The 20,814-nt window shown below is 39.8% G+C and overlaps 2 protein-coding genes and 1 non-coding gene across 5 annotated transcripts in view; all 3 read right to left on the reverse strand.

Annotated features, from left to right (window-relative positions):
- SMYD3 (SET and MYND domain containing 3) overlaps positions 1-20,814 on the reverse strand; it is a 755,279-nt gene that overhangs the window by 460,370 nt on the left and 274,095 nt on the right. The window lies entirely within an intron of this gene.
- On the reverse strand, positions 390-495 carry LOC120362107 (U6 spliceosomal RNA). The gene has a single exon (XR_005578104.1). It is a non-coding gene; the product is annotated as a U6 spliceosomal RNA (small nuclear RNA).
- Positions 14,693-17,318, reverse strand: LOC101039831 (small ribosomal subunit protein uS10-like). The gene has a single exon (XM_074385674.1). It carries the CDS (start codon positions 16,238-16,240, stop codon positions 15,902-15,904), a length of 339 nt encoding a protein of 112 aa, XP_074241775.1. The 5' UTR covers positions 16,241-17,318; the 3' UTR covers positions 14,693-15,901.

Consider the following 20,814-nt stretch of genomic DNA (forward strand, 5'->3'; position numbering starts at 1 on the left):
AAAATACAAAAATTAGCTGGGCATGGTGGCATAGGTCTGTAATCCCAGCTACTCCGGAAGCTGAGGCAGGAGAATAGCTTGAACCCAGGAGGGGGTGGTTGCAGTGAGCCGAGACTGCACCACTGCATGCCAGCCTGGCGACAGAGCAAGACTCTGTCTCAAAAAAACACACAAAAAGGAGCTGGGCATGGTGGCACACACTTTCAGTCCCAGCTACTCGGGAGGCTAGCGGGGAGGATCACTAGAGCCTAGAGGCAAAAGCTGTAGTAAGCCAAGGTTATGCCACTGCACTCCAGCCTGGGTGACAGAGCAAGACCCTGCCTTAAAAAAAAAAAAAAAAGGTCTGTATGTTTATTTAGCCATTGTGTTTTTTAAAATTTTATTATATTAAAAACATAAAGTGTTTCATAAATTTGTATGTCACCCTTGTGCAGGGGCCATACTCATCTTCTCTGTCTCATTCTGATTTTTTTAGCATATGTGCTGCTACAGCAGCATGCACTAGCCATTGTGTTTTAATTTTATAACTGTTTTCCAAAAGGCAAACTTATCTCTGAGTTCTTAGAGAGAAAGGTACCTCACTGTTATGTCCTCCCTCCCACCCCAATGCACAGAAGTGCTTTCAGCTACAATGCACACTATTTCATCCAACTCTTACAAATATCTAAAGAGAAGTTACCATCACCTTTTTAGAGATAAGGAAGCTAAGACCGGCAGGAATGATCTTTCTTAAAGCTACTCAGCTACCAAGGGAACAATGCAAGCATCGGTCACAGTTATTCCATAATGGAGCCACAACTGACTGGATAAATGTATGTTTGTTTTTATTATACACTTAATATTAACTGATTCTAAGACTGAATACTCCATTAAATTTGTTATTAAGATATATACTACTATCACAAGAAGGGACGTATAAGAGAGACGAAAAGGTTTTAAAGACACAGGAAAGGCTAAAGAAGTGATTTTACATGGATAAACTCTGGGAGAAATTTTCAACCTATCTCCCTACAAACGGTTGATATGAGTCACTTAGGGTGGCTGCCTTTTTTTCTGAAAGCTGTCATACATCTCCAAGGGCAAAATAAAGAAAAAGAGACTCTACAATTCGTTGATGTATGTATCACGGTAGCACACTCGTTTTATGACAAATTGAAATGCCATCATATGCCGCTTTTAAAACCCAAATAACTAAAATAAAAACTCCCAGGGACAGCAAAGGCAAAATACTGTCCGTTGTATGTGCTAGGAGACACGTGTCTCTAAAAGCAACATGTGAATCTCTCTTTTCAAAAAAATGTTTAAAGAAACTGGTATGGTAACAAACAAGGAAAAATATGGAGAGGAGTTTAAAGTAAGTATTTTGTTTTTTAGAGTCTCATTTATTTACAGAAATCCTCATTACAACTCCTCTCTGAGTAAGGAGCTCAAAGGAAAGATAATAGAGACTAGTTCTTAAATGCAGAAGTCCAAAAGGCTAGTAGTTAAGATCCAAGTCTTTCACTCAGTAAGTGTCAGATATTGGCCATCTTACACAATCTCTCTCACTCTGTTTCCTCAAAATAATACCGCTTAACAAAGGATTAAGTAAAATAGTACATATAAAGCACCACACACAGACTGTAGCATATACTGTGAGTTTTATTTAAGCATTAAAAAGCATGGGAAGTTGGCAGTCACTGAAGAACACTGTTTTAAATTATTACTCAATTAGACTAAATTTTAAAAAAAAATGACGATTTCTTTGTCCCATTCCCCAACCCACACACAAAAAGCCAACAAATAATAAAAGACAGTCGAGGTCAAGATTTTCAACTTGTTCTCCAGCTATTATTTTTTCTTCCCTACTTCTTTTTTTTTTTTTTTTTTTTGAGATCGAGACCATCCTGGTCAACATGGTGAAACCCCGTCCCTACTAAAAATACAAAAAATCAGTTGGGCATGATGGTGCATGCCTGTAATCCCACCCAGCTACTCAGGAGGCTAAGGCAGGAGAATTGCCCGAACTCAGGAGACGGAGGTTGCGGTGAGCCGAGATCGTGCCACTGCACTCCAGCCTGGGTAACAAGAGTGAAACTCTGTCTCAAAACAAAACAAAACAAAAAAAACAATGGAATATGGAAATTCCAGAATAAATTATTGTGGTGTTAGGGAAAGGAAGGCAGAGTGAACTTTCCATTGAGGGTACACAAACGACTAAGGAGGAATCTTTTTTTTTTCTTTTCTTTAGAAAGAAAAAACGAATAATAAGAAAAAGAATAAAGAAGAGGAAAAAAGAGAAAGAGGAAGAGGGAGGAGAGAGGATGGGGGTATTGCTTTGTTGCCCGGGCTAGAATGCAGTCTAAATACGGGCATGCCTATAATTGTCCTTAATGATGGAGACATGAAAGAGAATGAGGGAAAAGAATAACAAACAAGGAGCCAACCAACATTTCATTTAAACTTCTAAGTTGACATGATGTGGTACTGATGAGTGTATATTCTGTGTAAAGTGGAGAGTTCTATAAATGTTAATTACATTTACTTGTTCCAGATCTGAGTTCAAGTCCTGGATATTGTTAATTTTCTGTCGCATTGATCTGTCTAATATTAATGCTGAAGTCTCCCACTATTATTGTGTGGGAGTCTAAGTCTCTTTATAAGTCTTGTATGTCTGCGTATTCCCGTATTGGGTGCGTACATATTTAGGGTCTTTAGCTTTTCTTGTTGTTGCATTGATTCTTTTATCATTATATAATGTCCTTCTTTGCTTCTTTTGATCTTTGTTGCTTTAAAGACTATTTTATCAGAGGCAAAAGTTGTAACTTCTGCTTTTTATTTATTTATTTTTGCTCTGGTTGGTTGGTAAATCTTTCTCCATCCCTTGTTTTGAGTCTTTGTGAATCCTTGAATGTGAGATGGGTCTGGATGCAGCATACCGACGGGTTTTAGTTTTTTGTCCAAATTGCCTGTCTTTGAATTGGGGAATTTAGTCAATTTAAATTTAGAATTAATAATGATATATGTGAGTTTAATACTGCCATTTAATCTTAGCTGGCTATTTTGCCCATTAGTTGATGTGAATTATTCATTATATTGATGTTCTTTACTTTTTGGCATTTTTTAGAAAGGCTGATACTGTTTGTTCCTTTCTATGTGTAGTGGTTCTTTCAGAAGCTCTTGTAAAGCAGGCCTGGTGGTGATGAATTCTCTGAGTGCTTGCTTGTTCACAAAAAACTTTATTTTTCCTTCACTTATGAAGCTTAGTTTGGCTGGATGTGAAATTCTTGGTTGAAAGTTCTTTTCTTTAAGGATGTTGAATATTGGTCCCCACTCTCTTCTGGCTTGTAGGGTTTCTGCTGAGAGATCTGCTGTAAGTCTGATAGGCTTCCCTTTGAGGGTAACCTGACCTTTCTCTCTGGCTGCCCTTAGTATTTTCTCCTTCATTTCAACCCTGGTGAATCTGACGATTATGTGCCTTGGAGTTGCTCTTCTTGAGGAATATCTTTGTGGTGTTCGCTGTATTACCTGCAGTTGAATATTATCCTGCCTTACTAAGTTGGGAAAATTTTCCTGAATAACATCCTGAAGCGTATTTTCCAGCTTGGATTCATTCTCTCCGTCACATTCAGGTACACCTATCAAGCGTAGATTAGGTCTTTTCACATAGTCCCATATTTCTTGGAGACTTTGCTCGTTCCTTTTTATCCTTTTTTCTCTAATCTTGTCTTCTAGTTTTATTTCATTGAGTTGGTCTTCGACGTCTGATATCCTTTCTTCTGCTTGATTAATTTGGCTGTTAAAACTTGTGCATACTTCACGAAGTTCTCGTATTGTGTTTTTCAGCTCCATCAATTCACTTATTTTCCTCTCTAAATTTTGTATTCTTGTTGACATTTCGTCAAACCTTTTTTCAAAGTTCTTAGTTTCTTTAGATTGTGTAAGAACAAGTTCTTTTAATTCACAGAAGTTTCTCATTATCCACATTTTGAAGCCTGCTTCTGTAATTGGAACACACTCGTTCTCCATCAAGCCTTGTTTCGTTGCTGATGAGGAACTGTGATCCCCTGCTGAGGGAGAGGCGTTCTGATCTTGGGTATTCTCAGCCTTTTTTGACTGTTTTCTTCCCTTCGTTGTAGATGTATCCATCTGCGGTCTTTATAATCACCGTCTTTGCAACTGGGCTTCTGAGTGGACGTCCAACTTACTAATTCTCAGCGCCAAAATCTGAGCAACCCACTGCACCGACTAAATCAGCGGCGTTAAGATTGATGGTGCTTTTCTGACGCTGCACCAAGAACCGACGCTCCGAGGCGCCGGCAAAACCGCCTCGCCGGTCACAAGAGTCGCGCTGGCGAACCGTGGGGCTCCTCCGCTGGGAATCTCCTGGTGCGTGAGCAACAAGAATTCACGTGAAGGTGTGGCGTCCTCTCGTTCTTTGCGTTTTCACTGGGAGCTACAATCCCGAGCTGCTAGTGATCAGCCATCTTGGATCTCTCTCGGACAGGGAAATCTCTTCCCTACTTCTATTTTGGATTAAGGTATTTCAAGGGACCAAAATCAAAGCAGAACAGAAGGAAAGCAAGAGAAAATGGAAAGCAGGAACTAGCATACACAGCATCCCCTCACTACATCGGCAAAGCTTACCATGCAGCATTCAAGAGGTGCACAGTGATGACCGGCTGACTCTGGGTTCAAGACACTATTCCACACGCCCCACATAACGAATACTGTAAGGCAGCTAGAGAGAAACTGAGGGGGAAGACAGAGAAGATGCACCTCACAGTTCATTCTGTATGTCACTGTTTTACACACAAGAGTTTGAATCAGGCGTCCCCAGACTTTTTACACAGCGGGCCAGTTCACTGTCCCTCAGACCGTTGGAGGGCCGCCACATACTGTGCTCCTCTCACTGACCATCAGTGAAAGAGGTGCCCCTTCCTGAAGTGCGGCGGGGGGCCTGAGAAATGGCCTCAGGGGGCCGCAGCTTGGGGAGGCCTGGTTTAAATGGTTTGGTACCAACTAAAGACCAACTATCAGTTCTCCACAGAAGCAGCAAAATATAAAAATACCCTTGAAATTAGTACAGAGCCTTTCTGCTAGTCTGGTGATGCGGTTTTGAGATTCCTTGTCTTGGATCATTCCTCATTTGTTGGATCCACAAATAATAGTCCTGCCTAGAACCATCGCCACAAGTTAGAGTGAAAAAATGCCAGAGGACAAGGATTGTGGGTAAAAAATCTCAACATTTTTCTCATGATTGACCTTGGGTGGCCTTAACAAGTTATATAAGGTTGTTGTTTCTACAGAAAGACACTACATTTTCAGAACATCTCTAGGCACAAAAATTAGTCACACAACTGAAAGACAAGAAAATTTTAAGCATATATTATAAATAAATGTGAACACTAAGGGGTGTGTAACCAAACACATGAAAAGCTCTGAAAAGAATAAGACAAAAATATCAAATACACTTGAAATCAGAGAGATGTCTTCTGGGAACTAAACTCTTGCCATGAAGGGAGAAAACTGGAAAGGTCTTCAGGGGTTCTGGTACCTGTTTAACCATTAATTCATAATGCGTTGCTGGAAAAAAATCTTAGTGTTTTCAAGCCTATTTTCCTTATCTGTTTCTGTCCAAGATCTCACTGGGTTCTTGTAAGAATCAAATATGGTGGGCCGGGCGCAGTAGCTCAAGCCTGTAATCCCAGCATTTTGGGAGGCTGAGGCGGGTGGATCATGAGGTCAAGAGATCGAGACCATTCTGGTCAACATGGTGAAACCCCGTCTCTACTAAAAATACAAAAAATTCACTGGCCATGGTGGTGCATGCCTGTAATCCCCGTTACTCAGGAGGCTGAGGCAGGAGAATTGCCTGAGCCCAGGAGGCGGAGGTTGCGGTGAGCCGAGATCACGCCATTGCACTCCAGCCTGGGTAACAAGAGCGAAATTCCGTCTCAAAAAAAAAAAAAAAAAGAATCAAATATGGTAACAGTTATTCTTGAAATATGGCCACGGACCAGCAGCATCAGTAACACAGGAACTTGTTCAAAATGCAATCGAGTCCCACCCAGCCCTACTAAATGAGAAACTTCAGCAATCAGTTATTCTGATGCACCTTAAAGTTTGAGAACCACTGCACAAAAACAGATACAACCTGAATATCTTGAAACATTGAACTGTTACTATGGAAAAAATTAAGACTATTACATCGTTTGAAGATTTTAAGAACTTTCACTTGCAACCGGAGATAGAGGAGGCTATGTGTGGCTTTTGTTGTTGTTTTCGTTGTTGTTGTTGAAACAAAGCATCACTCCGTCACCCAGGCTGGAGTGCAGTGGTATTGTTAGAGCTCACTGTAACCTTGAATTCCTGAGCTCAATCAATCCTCCTTCCTCAGCCTCCCAAGCAGCTGGAACCACAGGCATGTGCCATCATGCTCAGCTAATTTTTATTTTATTTACATATTTACTTTTTTATTTTATAAGAAAAGCGGTCTAACAGGAGAAATCAGCAAAAAGAAAGGGGCTACAGAACTCATGCAACTTTGGAACCCAGCAGAGCAGTCATTATATCTTAAAGCTCCAAAATAATCTGGCACATTTTAATTTTTCTTTTGCAGTGACGAGGTCTTGCTATGTTGTCCAGGCTGGTGCTGAACGCCTGGGCTGAAGTGATCCTCCTACCTCAGCCTCCCGAAATGCTGGAATTACAGGCGTGAGCCACTGTTCCTAACCTATGTGTGGCTTTTTTAAAGCCCAGATTCACAATTAATGTAAATGCTACAATAAAATAAAATCCAAAAGTATGGCACCTATCAATGTCAAAATGCACAGTTATTTCTTCATAACTTTAAAAGGATTGGGGGAAAGAAATAAAATTAGTAATGACTCTCTCTCTCTCTCTTTCTATATATAATTTTTAAAGTCTTTCACTGTTGCCCAGGCTGGAGTGTAGCGGTGCAATCTTAGATCACTGCAATGTCTGCCTACCAGGTTCAAGCGATTCTCCTGCTTCGGCCTCCTGAGTAGCTGGGATTACAGGTGTGCACCACCACACCCGGCTAATTTTTCTATTTTTAGTAGAGACGGGGCTTCACCATGTTGGTGAGGCTGGTCTTGAACTCCTGACCCCGTGATCCACCCATCTCAGCCTCCAAAAGTGCTGGGATTAGTGTGCGCCACCATGCCCGGCCTACATATTCTTTAAAAGAGTAAATATTAGTAAATGTCAGTTACGTTCAGCAGTGTTTGCTTTCCCAGTAAAACAAAACAGACAAATAAGGCCCAATCAGCCCAAAGCTTCTTAACACAGGGTAGCTATATTTAGTCAAGAACCAGGCAACATGTGCTGAGTATCACAGGGACTAAACCTGGAACAACCTGAATCCCCATTCAGAGTCAAGGTGGGTTCTCTTTCCCAAGAACAGATGTAACCAGCAACGTGATTTATGCCTCTGAGCAAAGTGCAGGACTGATTTTAAGAGCTGTCAGCAATTTCACATAATATGAACTCTACCTATTTATTTCTAATATTCAAATGAGCTCAACTAATGAAATACTATTTTATTTTTATAAGCAAAAAAGCATCAAAATGAATTTGATAAAACATCTGAAGACACGTTCAATAATAAGGACCAGGGTATATACTATGTTATTCATCGTTTTTAAAGTTTACATGTTAAAAGATTTACAACTTCTTTCCTACCAATGAATGCTTCTTAAATGAATATTCATACAGCAATTGCAGTGGCTTTCACTGTCTAAGATAGTCATTAAAGGCTTGTCATCCTGGCCCAACAATGCCTCTGGTGCTTCTAAATTATTAGATCTTAGTCTATTGCTTTGAATGTTGTAACTGCAACATAAAAATGAGAAATAAATTACCAGTATGAATAATCAAAGGTCACGGTTTTCAGCAAAAGCTTAGAATGTTATAGTATCGCCTACTTCTTAATATAAACTATTATTTTTCTTGACCAGACTGAGTAAATAAAAAAGATGAAATTAATGAAACAAATGAAAAGGCTGAGAGCAAAGGGCTATTCTTTAAACAGACTATAAATAACTAATGGGCATTACAGGGTTTTGTTTGTTTGTTTCATTTAAATTTTCTTTTTATAATTTCAACTTTTATTTTAGATTCAGGGGGTTCATATACAGGCTCCATACAGGGGTACACTGTGTGACGCTGAGGTTTGGGGTAGAAAGGATCACATGACCCGGGGCGTGAGCACAGCACCCCATCAGTAGTTTTTCAGCCCTTGCCCCATCCCCCAATCCCCCTCCAGTGGTCCCAGTTCCTACTTTTCCCATCTTTATGTCCATAATCAACGTTTTTAGAGTTAGAGTAACTGTCACTACACCTAATCCCAGATTCAATCTGGGATCGTGCCTCAGGCTGTGCTCCACCTCGGCTACTGTGTCAAGATCACGTGCGCTCTGTGAAGTCACTGGGCCGAGCACACGCTGAGAACAGGAAACCCGATATTTCTCTTCTATGAATGCGCTCCAGCACCTAGCATTGGATATATAATGAAGACAAGATTCACTAAATATCTCTTGGATTAAACAAATAAATGAACCTGCTTGTGGAATTATTTCCAATTAAGTGTACCAAACAGGGAACTTTGGTATACAGCCAACCAGGTTATCTTAAGTTTTGTTTTGTTTTGAAAAAAGTATTTACTGTGAGGGATGAGAGCAGTTACAGGGCCTAAACAGGCATTACTGGATAGTCCCTCCCTTCGGGACAATGTTTGACAGATCTGCAGTATCTTGTCACATACAAAATTCAGAAGAGCACACCTGACTTGCTGGCTTGTAGGGTGCATGCTCACCAGGGGGTCTTGATTGATAATGACACCAAGTCTTTATCCCAAGGTAGAAGTTAAACAAAGCAAACATGGAGATGCTCTTTGTAGAGGAGAACAGCATAGAGGCTGAGCAAGAACGTACACAGACACCTACTGTAAGAGAGAAGATGCAGGGGGTAGGAATAACCAATTGTTACCCAGGAATTGCAGTAGGTATTTTGCCTCTCATACATACTATTTGATTCTCCAAACGACCTTATGAGGTAAATAGTAACAACCTATCGTACTAGACCTGAAATTGAAGGTCGCCAAGTTTAAGTTACTTAACTGAAGTGATGAAATTAAACCTAGGTCTTTCTATTCTCTTCTACCTCCCAACCGAAAAAAAAGTTTGAGAATCATGTGAAACATTAAATCCATGAAGTCTCAGAAAAGCAAGTCATCTTTGAAAACATTTCCTGACAACAATGACTTCCTGCCCTCATATTATCAAGGTTTTCTCTCAACATATACAGCAAATCTTTTTCATTCAAACTACATTATTTGCTTTTAAATAAAACTAAAGTTTCCATGGCTACTGATAGAAAATGGTGATACCACTGTGACAAGTACAATTCTTACAAATTAATAAATCTGCACATCCCTAAAAGTTCAAAATTCCCCTCTAAGTAAGTCTATCAGTCCTTATATATGGTAGTGGTAACAAGAGATACCAGATGAGAATATGGATACACGCAAAAAAATTGCTAATCCTTAACAGCAAACAGTCAACCTTATTAATAGGAGGTTAGAACCAGGAGCATTTTTAAACCAATGCAAGCCCAGCACTTTTCTACCATGTCGAAAATGTGTGTTCATTTCTCTAGATCAGTTTAGCACACACATGCTATTTTGTTTATTATTTGGGTCACTATATCCGTAACCTAAGCAGATGGTCTATGCATTTTATGTGAAGTATTTAATTAGGCCATCAAGAATGTGGCAGTACCAGCTGTTATGGCCTGGTGACCTTGGTAAAGGAGGAAGTATCAGCAAAATGAGGATGACAATGTTCAGATGAAACCCACAAATGAAATCTGTTTATGAAAATCTCAGTTGCTCTAACTTAACACACTTCAAACCAAGAAATGTCAGCTGAAGCACAGTAATCCAGCCCACATCAATCACCTACAGGTCCGCTGAGTTTATTAAAAACTATTTTTAGGCAAGGCACAGTGGCTAACCCCTGTAATCCTAGCACTTAGGGAGGCAGAGGCAAGTGGATCACTTGAAGTCAGGAGTTCAAGACCAGCCAGGGCAACTTGGTGAAACCCTGTCTCTACTAAAAATATAAAAATTAGTCGGATGTGGTGGCTTGTTCCTGTAATCCCAGCTACTTAGGAGGTTGGGGCAGGAGAATCACTTGAATCAGGGAGGTGGCGATTGCAGTGAGCTGAGATCATGCTACTGCACTCCAGCCTGGGCAACAGAGTGAGACTGTGTCTCAATTTAAAAACAAAACTATTTTTAAATGATGATACCGATATATACATAGGAAAGACTGGAAATACGTACTGCAAAATATAATTGTTATTTCTAGATGGTGAGCTTATGGGTGATTTTTATTTAATACTTTTACTTAATGGTATTCTCTATAATGTACTTTCATGATTTGAAATATTTTTAATTTAAAAAAGCAGTGACCACTTTTTCATTTTTCATATCTGACCTCCCCATTGGCCTATGAAGCTTTCTAATCTCTTAGTGCCATGTTCTTCTTCCAACCCAGTCGGAGGACTCCTGCTACTGCCAATCCCAGGCTCGGCCTTGACCCTGTCGGCAAGAGTTCAGCGGGAACCGAGTCAACGCCTTCTCCTTTTCCTCAGAGGCTTTTACAGAGAGTTCTCCCTTTCCTCAGTTCCACTAACCCACTACCATCTCCCTCAAATCATCAAGATGTGATGTATTAAATCCACGCGCAGTCTCAGAAATGTAATTCTTCCTTGAAAACAATAGTTCTTGACAACAAAGCCTTCCCAGTTTCACGCTATCTAACAAAATATACTCCACATCCTTTTCTATTCAATATATGTATGATACTTACTTATATATAAACCTAAAGCCTCCATGTCTACTGAGAGAAAATGGTGATACTATAGTAACAAATCCAACCCAACCACTCCTCAACCTCTTCACACAGAAAATAAAGGCTGGAAGCTGACCGTGGTGGCTCATGCCTGTAATTGCAGCAGCTTGGGAGGCCGAGGCAGGCAGATCACCTGAGTTCATGAGTTCAAGACAAGCCTGGCCAACATGGTGAAACCCTTCTCTACTAAAAATGTAAAAATTAGCTGGGCGTGGTGGGGCACACCTGTAATCCCAGCTACTTCGGAAGCTGAGACAGGAGAATTGCTTGAACCTGGGAGGCAGAGGTTGCAGTGACCTGTGATTGTACCACTGTACTCCAACCTGGACAAAAGAGCAAGATTCCGTCTCAAAAAAGGGAAGGGGAGAGGGGAGAGGGGAGAATAAAGGCTGGAGACTTAGAACTTTCTCAAGTTTCCATCCCTTGCCCAGAGCAAATCCCTCTGACCCCAGGGCTTTGTTTCCCTCTTACTGGTCCTTCAGTGAAATTAATTCAATAAATAGACATTGAGCTTTAATCCAGATATGTACAAGATATTGGGGATTTGTTCAGCAACACTCATAGTCTCTGCTCCATCAGTTCTCTCCCCCTTCTGGCCTTCAGCACCTCTCCAGGTTTGTTCACTAGAGCTGCCATAAGAAAACATTACAGACTACTGGCTGAAAGAATAGCAATTTATTTTCACAGTTCTGGAGGCTGGAAGTTCAAGATGAAAGTATTTGTAGGTTTGGTTTCCTCTGAGGCCTTTCTGGCTGCTGGTGTCTCTTCCTATTCCTACAAGAACTAGGGTGTGACCATAAAGCCCTCATTTTAAATCACCTCTTTAAAGACCTTCTCTCCAAATATGGTCACATTCTGAGGCACTGGGGGTTAGAACATCAACATATGAATTTGGAGGGAACACGGTTCAGCCAAGAACACACTCTGCTTCTCCTAGGTTTCTCACTTGCTCTACTACCTCAGTAAATAACATCCTCAAATCTTTTTCATATCTAAGTGAAGCAGGAGCAGTGAGAAGGAAACCTCTCGAACACTGAACTGTTCCTGGAAGTGGCTTTTTATTCGGCTGGGAGCTGCAGAGAGCTACAGTCTCATTCACCAAGCTCCCCCATAAGCAGCTTCTTTCCCCTTTTATAGGCTTACAACGCTAAAGGGGAAAGTGAGGTGAAACTAAGTCATTGTCCACTGGCTGGATGTCTGATCTTACAATCTTTTGGCTTAACTGATTTGCTGGTTCATACGCAGCATGAGCGGGAGCAGGCGGGGGAGGGGGCTTACAGAGACAAGACAAAGGCGGCCAATTATTAGTTGGCAGAGGTGTTGCGAAGAGGGAGCCTGGGTTGTGCAGATGTGAAGGTGTGACCCAGTGCCAGGCTCTGGCCGGTAGGGATAACATTCATTTGCAACTCTTTCAAGGCTTACAGAGAGCAGAGACGCTGGGAACTAAAAAGGGAGCCATCTTCCCAGCTCTGTGGTATTTTATTTCCTTTTTTTACCCTCCTTCCCATCCAGAGGAGGGGAAGAGGAGGAGGCTGGGAAGTGAGAGGAGGGGAGGGTATCTCCTTCTCAAAAGTACCAACAACCCACTACGAGGCCAGATCTTCCCCGTGTTCTATCTAGCTGCTTCCCATGACTGCCAAGATGTGAAAATGCCCTAAACTAGGAGTCTCAAAATCAAATATAGAGGAGCAAGGAGAATCATAAGTAGACTGGGTAGAGAACAAGGGAGTACCAGTGCCTTCTAAAGGCAGACTACCCATTGTCAGCTAGCTTCAGTCAGTTGTGAAAATAGAGCCCAGGATACCCATTCTGTTTTGTAAGAGAACCCGGAAACATACTTGTATGTAATTTCCCAAGTTTTATATGCTGATAACAAAAACAGAAACTCCCCCCAAAAGCTGTGCGTGGGCCAAATAAAATAGGTTGATAATCTATTTTCCCCCTATTTTTTCCTATAATCTCTTAAATTCACTTTCCCCATTTCCTGACCTGTCATTCATCCTCACATTTCTGAAAACAGGCTTCTTTGTGCCAATTCCTTTTCCTAGACTCTACTTGAACAGCTATTGATGAAGTCCCCATATCGTACCTGCCATCCTTCCCATCTCAAATTTGAACTCCCTGAAAGCAGATATTATGTCTCTATGTTTCCAGTGCTGAGCACTGTGCCCAGCACAGAATGTGGACTCAATAAATGATTACTGAATAAATGGGCTTATCTCTTTCTTTAGAACAACCCAATGTGGTGGGGGAATGATAAATCAAAGAATCCTACCTTCAGTAATTTTGTAAAAACTCACCACTTAATTTATGTATTTGCTTCATTGGTTTAGCAAGATTCTGGACCATCATGTCATATATATATTCTTACATAGCACAACAGCTTAAAATTCCCACATCTCTTTCAAATGGCAAAATTTAGCTTCTAAAGAGAGAAATGCTGATATCATTCTCTGATTTGCCTAAAACGTCCATTTATGTGCATGCTTAACATTTTAGAACATAGTCAATCATCAGGAGGCAAGAAAAAAATTCCATGAATTGTCAAAATAGGTGATTAACATTCATTCATTAATTTTACTCATAAGTAAATCCTTCAGGCCTTGACTCAGAATCTCCTGGCTTTTAATTTTTTAACTATTCTAACATGACTTCATTTGGAGGGGAACTACATCAGGCCAGAACTATCTTTTAAATCTGTTAGCCCAAGAGCCAGACTTAATTCCTGAGATATCAGTTTGCTACTCTGTGGAGGGTATCTTTTGAACCCACTCTGAACTACACTGAATTTAGCCTCTTCTCATCTATCTCTTTATTTATGAATGGTCAAAATTACTCCAGAAGGGTGAGGTCTACAAAGATGACAATTAAAGATGTACTTTAAAGAAGGCAGTGATTAAAATAATGAAATTTAGAGGTAAGAAGACAGAAACCTAGGGTGGTCCTTAACGGAGAGTTCAGCAACCACAAATTCACTCAAGAAAATACTTGAGTATCTTCTCTCTCTAACAATGTTATTTTCTTGACCAGGAAGCTTCCAGTGTTCCAATGAAGTATACCATACCCTCCTGAGTCTTTTCCCATGACATATTCAATACAATAATGCCCAGCCCAGCCACATTCCTCCACAGGAAAAGGAGAATATGAGGGATAGTGTTCACCTTCATACATCTCTGCTTTTGTTCAACCTTGGCAATAACAACAATTAGACAGGACTAGATTAAAACTTCCCAGTTCTCCTGCCTCAGCCTCCCAAAGTGCTGGGGAGGCTGAGGCAGGAGAATGGCTTGAACCCAGGAGGCAGAGATTATGGTGAGCCAAGATCACACCATTGTACTCCAGCCTGGGTTACAAGAGCGAAACTCCATCTCAAAAAAAAAAAAAAAAAAAAAAAAAAAGAAAGAAAGAAAAAAGAAAACTTCCCAGTTCCACCACAGTGTTAAGGCAAGTTACTAAACTTTTCTAAATCTTCTTTTCCTCATCTGTAAAGTGAGGATCATAGTATTAAATTAAGACCTATAAAAGGTTGAAAAAATACTAAATTCAGTGGTATGATTATCCATATGCTATCTTCAGTTTCCGCATCTTAGCTAAGGTTTTCCTATCAGACTGAAAAACTGCCTTCACTTACACCCAATGTTGCATATATGGGGAGGATCAGGCTTTCTACAGAAAATCTTGAATAAAATAACTCCACTATTTTAGGACAATTTCAATAAAAAGTGAAACTACTAGGGAAAAAAGAGTAATCCTTACATGTATTTTATTTAAAAAAAAAAAAAAAAAAAAAAAAAGATACAATTTAAGCCTAAAATAAAATTTTAAAACAGAAGAACAAATTAGTCCAGGTGATATATAACTAAACATCAAAATGGGGAAGGAGGAAAGGGAAACTTACATTGAAATCTATTCTACTGTAAACCAACATGAACATTTCTTATAAGAACATAAGAGGAGTTCTGAGCTATCTCTTAAGTAAAAGCAAGATGAATCCCATGGGTAAATAAGCTTGCTAATAAAGAGGTATTTACACTCAATGAATCTCACAGAGATATAAGAAATAGAGTTAGGGTCATATGGAACATTCTAGTGGTACCAAAAGCCACAAAAAAATGAGAGAAAAATTTTGTGCAGAACTTGTATGCTTGAAAGAAAACTTACAATATTATTCTTCTCTTGCTACAAATGCAAAACAAGCAAAATCAATAACCAATTCTATTTCTAGATTTTTATCTACTGTACTTCATAAAGGCAATTTGGGGACTGTCTAAACAAAACTCTTAAGTCAGCATCTTTTCAGACAAGTAAATTTGTCATTCTAACCAATAACTAACTAGTCACACTGTGTCTAAGAGAGCACTTTACATTGAATGCTTTAATAAAACTCTGAAAAGGTTGGGAAAACTTTAAAACCTTAGCCACTTTAGAGTAATTATATGAAATTTTAATATAGTTTTAGAAACTTTATATCAGCTCAGCTGATTTAACAACTACAAAAAGATAAATTCACAGTAAAATAATTCATATTAATTATTGAATTCACTTTTCAGAAGCAGTGATTCACTAAAAGTGCTGGCTGACTCAGAAGCTTTCTGAAGGAACACAGTTGAGTTTCATAAATATTTCATTAGTGGGCATTAGCAGGGAATGCAATTCTATGCCAAACATACAATGTAGATTTCAGGATTTCAGATTATCTAAAATGAACATCATAATGAGTAGTAACTTCTATAAAGATACTGGATATTGGATATAAAATTAAATATATGTTGACATACCTATTCTCTATGAATAGGCTGTAGCACACATAAAACATCAGAAAATCTGAATTCCTGTAAGTCATTCATATGTTTACTCCCATCTTTTAAATTCATCTTTATCACCATGAGAACCTCATTACTTATTATCCGGATACATGTTTCTCTCTTTTTTTTTTTTTTTTTTTTTAAACAACTGGTAATCGATTCATTAAAGTAACTGACTCAGGCATCTGCAGCGGTAACTTCCACCCCAACTCCTGGCTCAGTACTGAAGGAAGCCATCTGCTGAACAGTCTCAGAAGGGCTGCGGATGCTCATCCGGAAACGATCCCATGTTTTAGAGCCTTCACCACAAGGTGCTTTTCTTGTAGCGATTCTCAAAGTCTTCGTCGGCATTCGAGCCGGTCCTTTCACTTTCAGATTCTTTTCCTTTGCTCCTCTGATCAAGTCAGCACACACCTTCTCCAGCGACTTCACGCTGCGGCTGGTTAGAGTGATTCGAATCCGGTGAATCGCCACCTGCGGCTCCACGCGTGTTTTTCCGGTATCCTTAAAAGCCATGGCTGCTGCGCGGCTTCCTGACCGACTTGTTCCTCGGCAAGAGCGAACAGCGGTGAGTCCGCAGCGGGAGCCTGCGGACTACAGATCCGCAACGGCTACGACCGCGGCTTCCTCAAAGAGCACATGTTTCTCTTTTATTTACACTGCATATTCTTCCATGTTTTTATCATTATCAGTGACCCATGCTAGTAGGTTAATCTTAGTTCACAAGCCTTAAGATTTCTTAGTAGTTTCCAAGACGGAACTACTAAGGATGTGTCTTATTTCCATCTAAATACAGCATAAGGAGTGAAAAAGGTCAACGAACTGGGAGTTACTAAGTTAAGGGGATGTGGAAAACAAATCATAACATATAAGGAATACAGGCCAGGGGAAAGGGCCATTGTGGTAATATCTATCAATGACACTTAGAAACAGTAAAAGACAAAAGGACATACAAAGAGAGGTTGCAGAATATAACTAAAACAGAAAAGAAAAAAGCTCTGAAGTCAACAAAATTGTAACAACGATGGGATATGAATCATGTTTTTTCTATTTTAAGTGGAAGGAAGAAAAATAAATCACATGTGCCTGGTAGGGGAGAATTTGCTTAAGACATTTTATAATTGTTCTTGGGGTAGACAAGTACTTTTTCACTATATCTATTATTCAATGTCAAGTTTTTCCAAGAATCACATTAGTAAGAGATAGGGGGGGTTATTGTTTTGCATTAATTGGTCTAGTTAACCAAGATGTGCAAACTGCCAGAGCAGAAGTAAATCTGCATTCTCAAAATGTTTAAAAAATGAAGAGTGACAGGGAAAAATCTGCCTCATTCTAGCAGAGTTACATCTGAAGAGAGAGTTGGGAAAACGGGTAAGATTTGAAATTTGTGTCTATATGATATAAGATAATTTTAGGCCGGGCGCAGTGGCTCAAGCCTGTAATCCCAGCACTTTGGGAGGCCGAGGCGGGTGGATCACGAGGTCCAGAGATCAAGACCATCCTGGTCAACATGGTGAAACCCCGTCTCTACTAAAAATACAAAAAATTAGCTGGCATGGTGGCGCGTGCCTGTAATCCCAGCTACTCAGGAGGCTGAGGCAGGAGAATTGCCTGAACCCAGGAGGCGGAGGTTGCGGTGAGCCGAGATCGCGCCATTGCACTCCAGCCTGGGTAACAAGAGCGAAACTCCGTCTCAAAAAAAAAAAAGATAATTTTAGAATGAAGTTACTATCTCATAGGCTTACTGAAAGCACAGCTAGATTCTGCAACAGAGCAACTGCAAGAGCCACCATAATGCAAGCAAATCAAACCAGGAGAGTTTGAAAGGCCCAGTCACTGTGAACGAGACTGAGGCTATTTCACTCACTTCACATGGTGAAGTACGTTACTAGGAAGCTAATATGACTGTACAATGTACCTAGACACTATTAAGCTGAAATGAATCTAAACATGTGGATAGTTCCCTCCTCACTAACACTTCACTGATAACAGAGTTAAATATTCCATATAGTTCCTTTCTAAGGGATTACTATGGTTCGCCAGTACTCAAAATCATTTATGCCTTTCAGCTTATTCAAAAGGTTCAGTAATAACTCCTCAAATATTCATTGCTTGTCATATTCTAATAGTGAACTCTGGGATGCAAATATGCAGCCCCTATTAGGGCTAATGGAAGTTACATATTTGTACCAAGGGAAGAACATACATCTAGAAACCTGTTCTCTGCTGCTCATAGGCAATCATGTTACATTTCCTCTCATGGGCAATATAAAAATCTATTACTATTTATACAGAACCATTCAGGTGTTACAGGCGCTTCCATAACATCCAAGAAGGCATTAGCCAAAATCAACTAAAGTAGTTTTTTGGCTCATCATCACTCAAGCTGAATTAATAACATTAAACAGCATGTGGGATGAGGGAAAACCAAGTGTAAAGCAACATGAAAATCCCTTTCCACTGAAGCATAATTCATTTTGATCTGTACTACTGGATTCAGCTAAAGGTCAAACCATATTTGATGGTTTAGATTCAGAAACATATTATTTCACTGTTAAGCATAGTCTGAAATGAGGGCAACTAATTTTAAAATGGAAGCAATTCTGAAAATACAAATGTAATAAAATTGCCTACAGTATAGAATATATAAATTAAGTCTTACTATTGTTTACTGCCAACATTTTAAGCCTCCCTACTCATATCAGTAATGCCTTCAGTGCAACTTAATTCTCTTCATATGGTGTCATACGCATTCAACGAACATCATTCCAGTGAGGGGCCAAGAACGAGGCAAGAAATGGCTATCATGATCAATTACAGACCGTAATAACTTTTGAACAGTTTTAAATGTATAGGCCATCTAAAAGTCATTTAGTTTGATAGATGCATGGTTAATGAATTACTCAAACTAATAAGAACCATTAATTATTAATCTGCACTACAATATGGCATAAGGCCAAGATCTTAAACGTGGTCTGCATTATGACCAAAACTGGGATTCAGAGCATATATAATAAAAGGAGGTGGGGAGAGTTATCAATTACAGGACTGTATAAGCAAAAGTCACTTATTAATTTATGTAAATACTTTATAAGCATACAAGGTTTTATTAAAGAATTAGTCAGATTCATAATTAACAGACCACTGAAACATTATCAGCTTTGGGGTTTAAAAAAAAGTAACTGGTTGATTTAGATGTTTACTTGTTCGTGCATTTTTGTTTTCAAGGAAAGGCAGTTTGAAATTTCAATCTTAGGGGCAGAATACTTAGACCAAGACTTGGGTACTTTCGTATACTTCCATTTCTTGCTCTTGCTTGAGTCCCAAGCAGTGATGGGGTACTACCCTTCCCCACTAAGGCATAATCACAGTCCAGTTTCTAGAAAGAACACAACCTAGTCTAACGCTAGTGAACGAAAAGCAAGTCGAAGATGGAGACATGGAAGAACCGACCTGGGAGAGGAACAGACTGAACAGGTAAAACCATAGTCAGCAGTTTCCCGATTCACAAATTAAAACTGACAAATGACATCCTACCTGGTAACACTGTTAAAATCGTCACTAACTCTTCAGCTTCAGTATTTCTCAAGAATGCCTCTTCTACTGCCAATATCAGAATCATATAGAGAGGTTGTTTAAAATGCATATTACTAAGTTACTTTCCTCACCTCTAGTAATACGACATATTCCAGAGGTCTGGAAATAGATAACAGACCTCACCAAGAGTGGGGCTGAGACACCTTGTAACAATCTGCCCAGAATATTCCTGTGTGCCCTAAAGTTTGAGAGTCACAATCCTAAGAGGATGCTCTTCATTATACCACACTGCAGCAATGGTTCCTACCATCACACCCACAGTGCACATGGCAGCAATGCAAGAGATGCCAAACTCTTAAGAAGAACAGGATGCCTTGAATATTCACTAAATATGTGAGGATATATGCATGACTGGATGGATACATGCATGAGAGAGAAAACTAATAGTACTTCTGATATAAAACAGGAAATCTGATTCCTTTTGAATTGGCTCTGTATCCCTTAGGGAGGCTGAGGTGGGTAGTTCACCTGAAGTCAGGAGTTCAAGACCAGCCTGGCCAACATGGTGAAACCTTGTCTCTATCAAAAATGCAAAAATAGTTGGACATGGTGGCAGGCACTTGTAATCCCAGCTACTCAGGAGGCTGAGACAGGAGAATCTCTTGAACCAGGGAGGCAGAGGTTGCAGTGAGCCTAGATCATGCCACTGCACTCCAGTTGGGTGACAAGAGCAAAACTCCATCTCAAAAAAAAAAAAAGAATTAGCTCTACAAATCCATTTACAGTTCTCTAAAAAATCCCCCAAGTGCTCCAAATTTCTCACAGTCTATACAGTTGACCATATGATCTTAACTTCTCAGGTGCTGATCACAGAAAATTGAGAGGAAAGAGGAAATGCAGGGTTTCGAATCTGATTTTGCAGAAACGCCAGTGCTGCGCTGCTTTCCACGCTGCATGGTGTGCCGGCAGACACTACCGCTGTCCCAGGCACATCTGCTGTGAAAGCCGTTGCTTAGCAACAGAAATCAATGCGGTATTTCCTCTTCACCATTTTTCTGAAGATTGAGACACGGCTCCAAGATAGTATTTTCAGACACCTTCTGTTTCACTGACTAAACATGTTTGTTAATTTTTCTACTATGAAAAAAACAAATCATGAACCAAACTGGTCTAAGAATCCAGGAAAGAAGAGTGAGGGAAGGTCAGTACACCACCAGTGCTTTGAGACTTATTTGATGAAGAAAAATTCTTTGACAGCTCGTTGACTTTATTTGCTATACCCTTTCATTCTGCCATTTTAGAACTGATTTCTGCTACCTCATGGGAGATGAAAGTCATTAGCATGAATTATCATTCTAAATGCAGATCTACAAGGTACTGCCATAAAACACAAAAAGCAAACGATTTTCAGAGATTGGTTGAATACACATCTTACACCTCTGTTACAGCTCTTGTCTTGGTCATATTCATATTAACCAATAACATTTTTTAACATCTCTCCACTGATACCACAATACATAATTCTTTCAGATGGGCAATGTTCCTGCTAAATT

The sequence above is a fragment of the Saimiri boliviensis genome, chromosome 14 (genome assembly GCF_048565385.1).
Source record: "Saimiri boliviensis isolate mSaiBol1 chromosome 14, mSaiBol1.pri, whole genome shotgun sequence".
In the NCBI taxonomy this organism is placed as follows: domain Eukaryota; kingdom Metazoa; phylum Chordata; class Mammalia; order Primates; family Cebidae; genus Saimiri; species Saimiri boliviensis.

Excerpts from the sequence above, each read along its gene's own strand:
- LOC101039831 (XM_074385674.1), bottom strand. The coding sequence starts at position 16,240 with ATGGCTTTTAAGGATACCGGAAAAACACGCGTGGAGCCGCAGGTGGCG.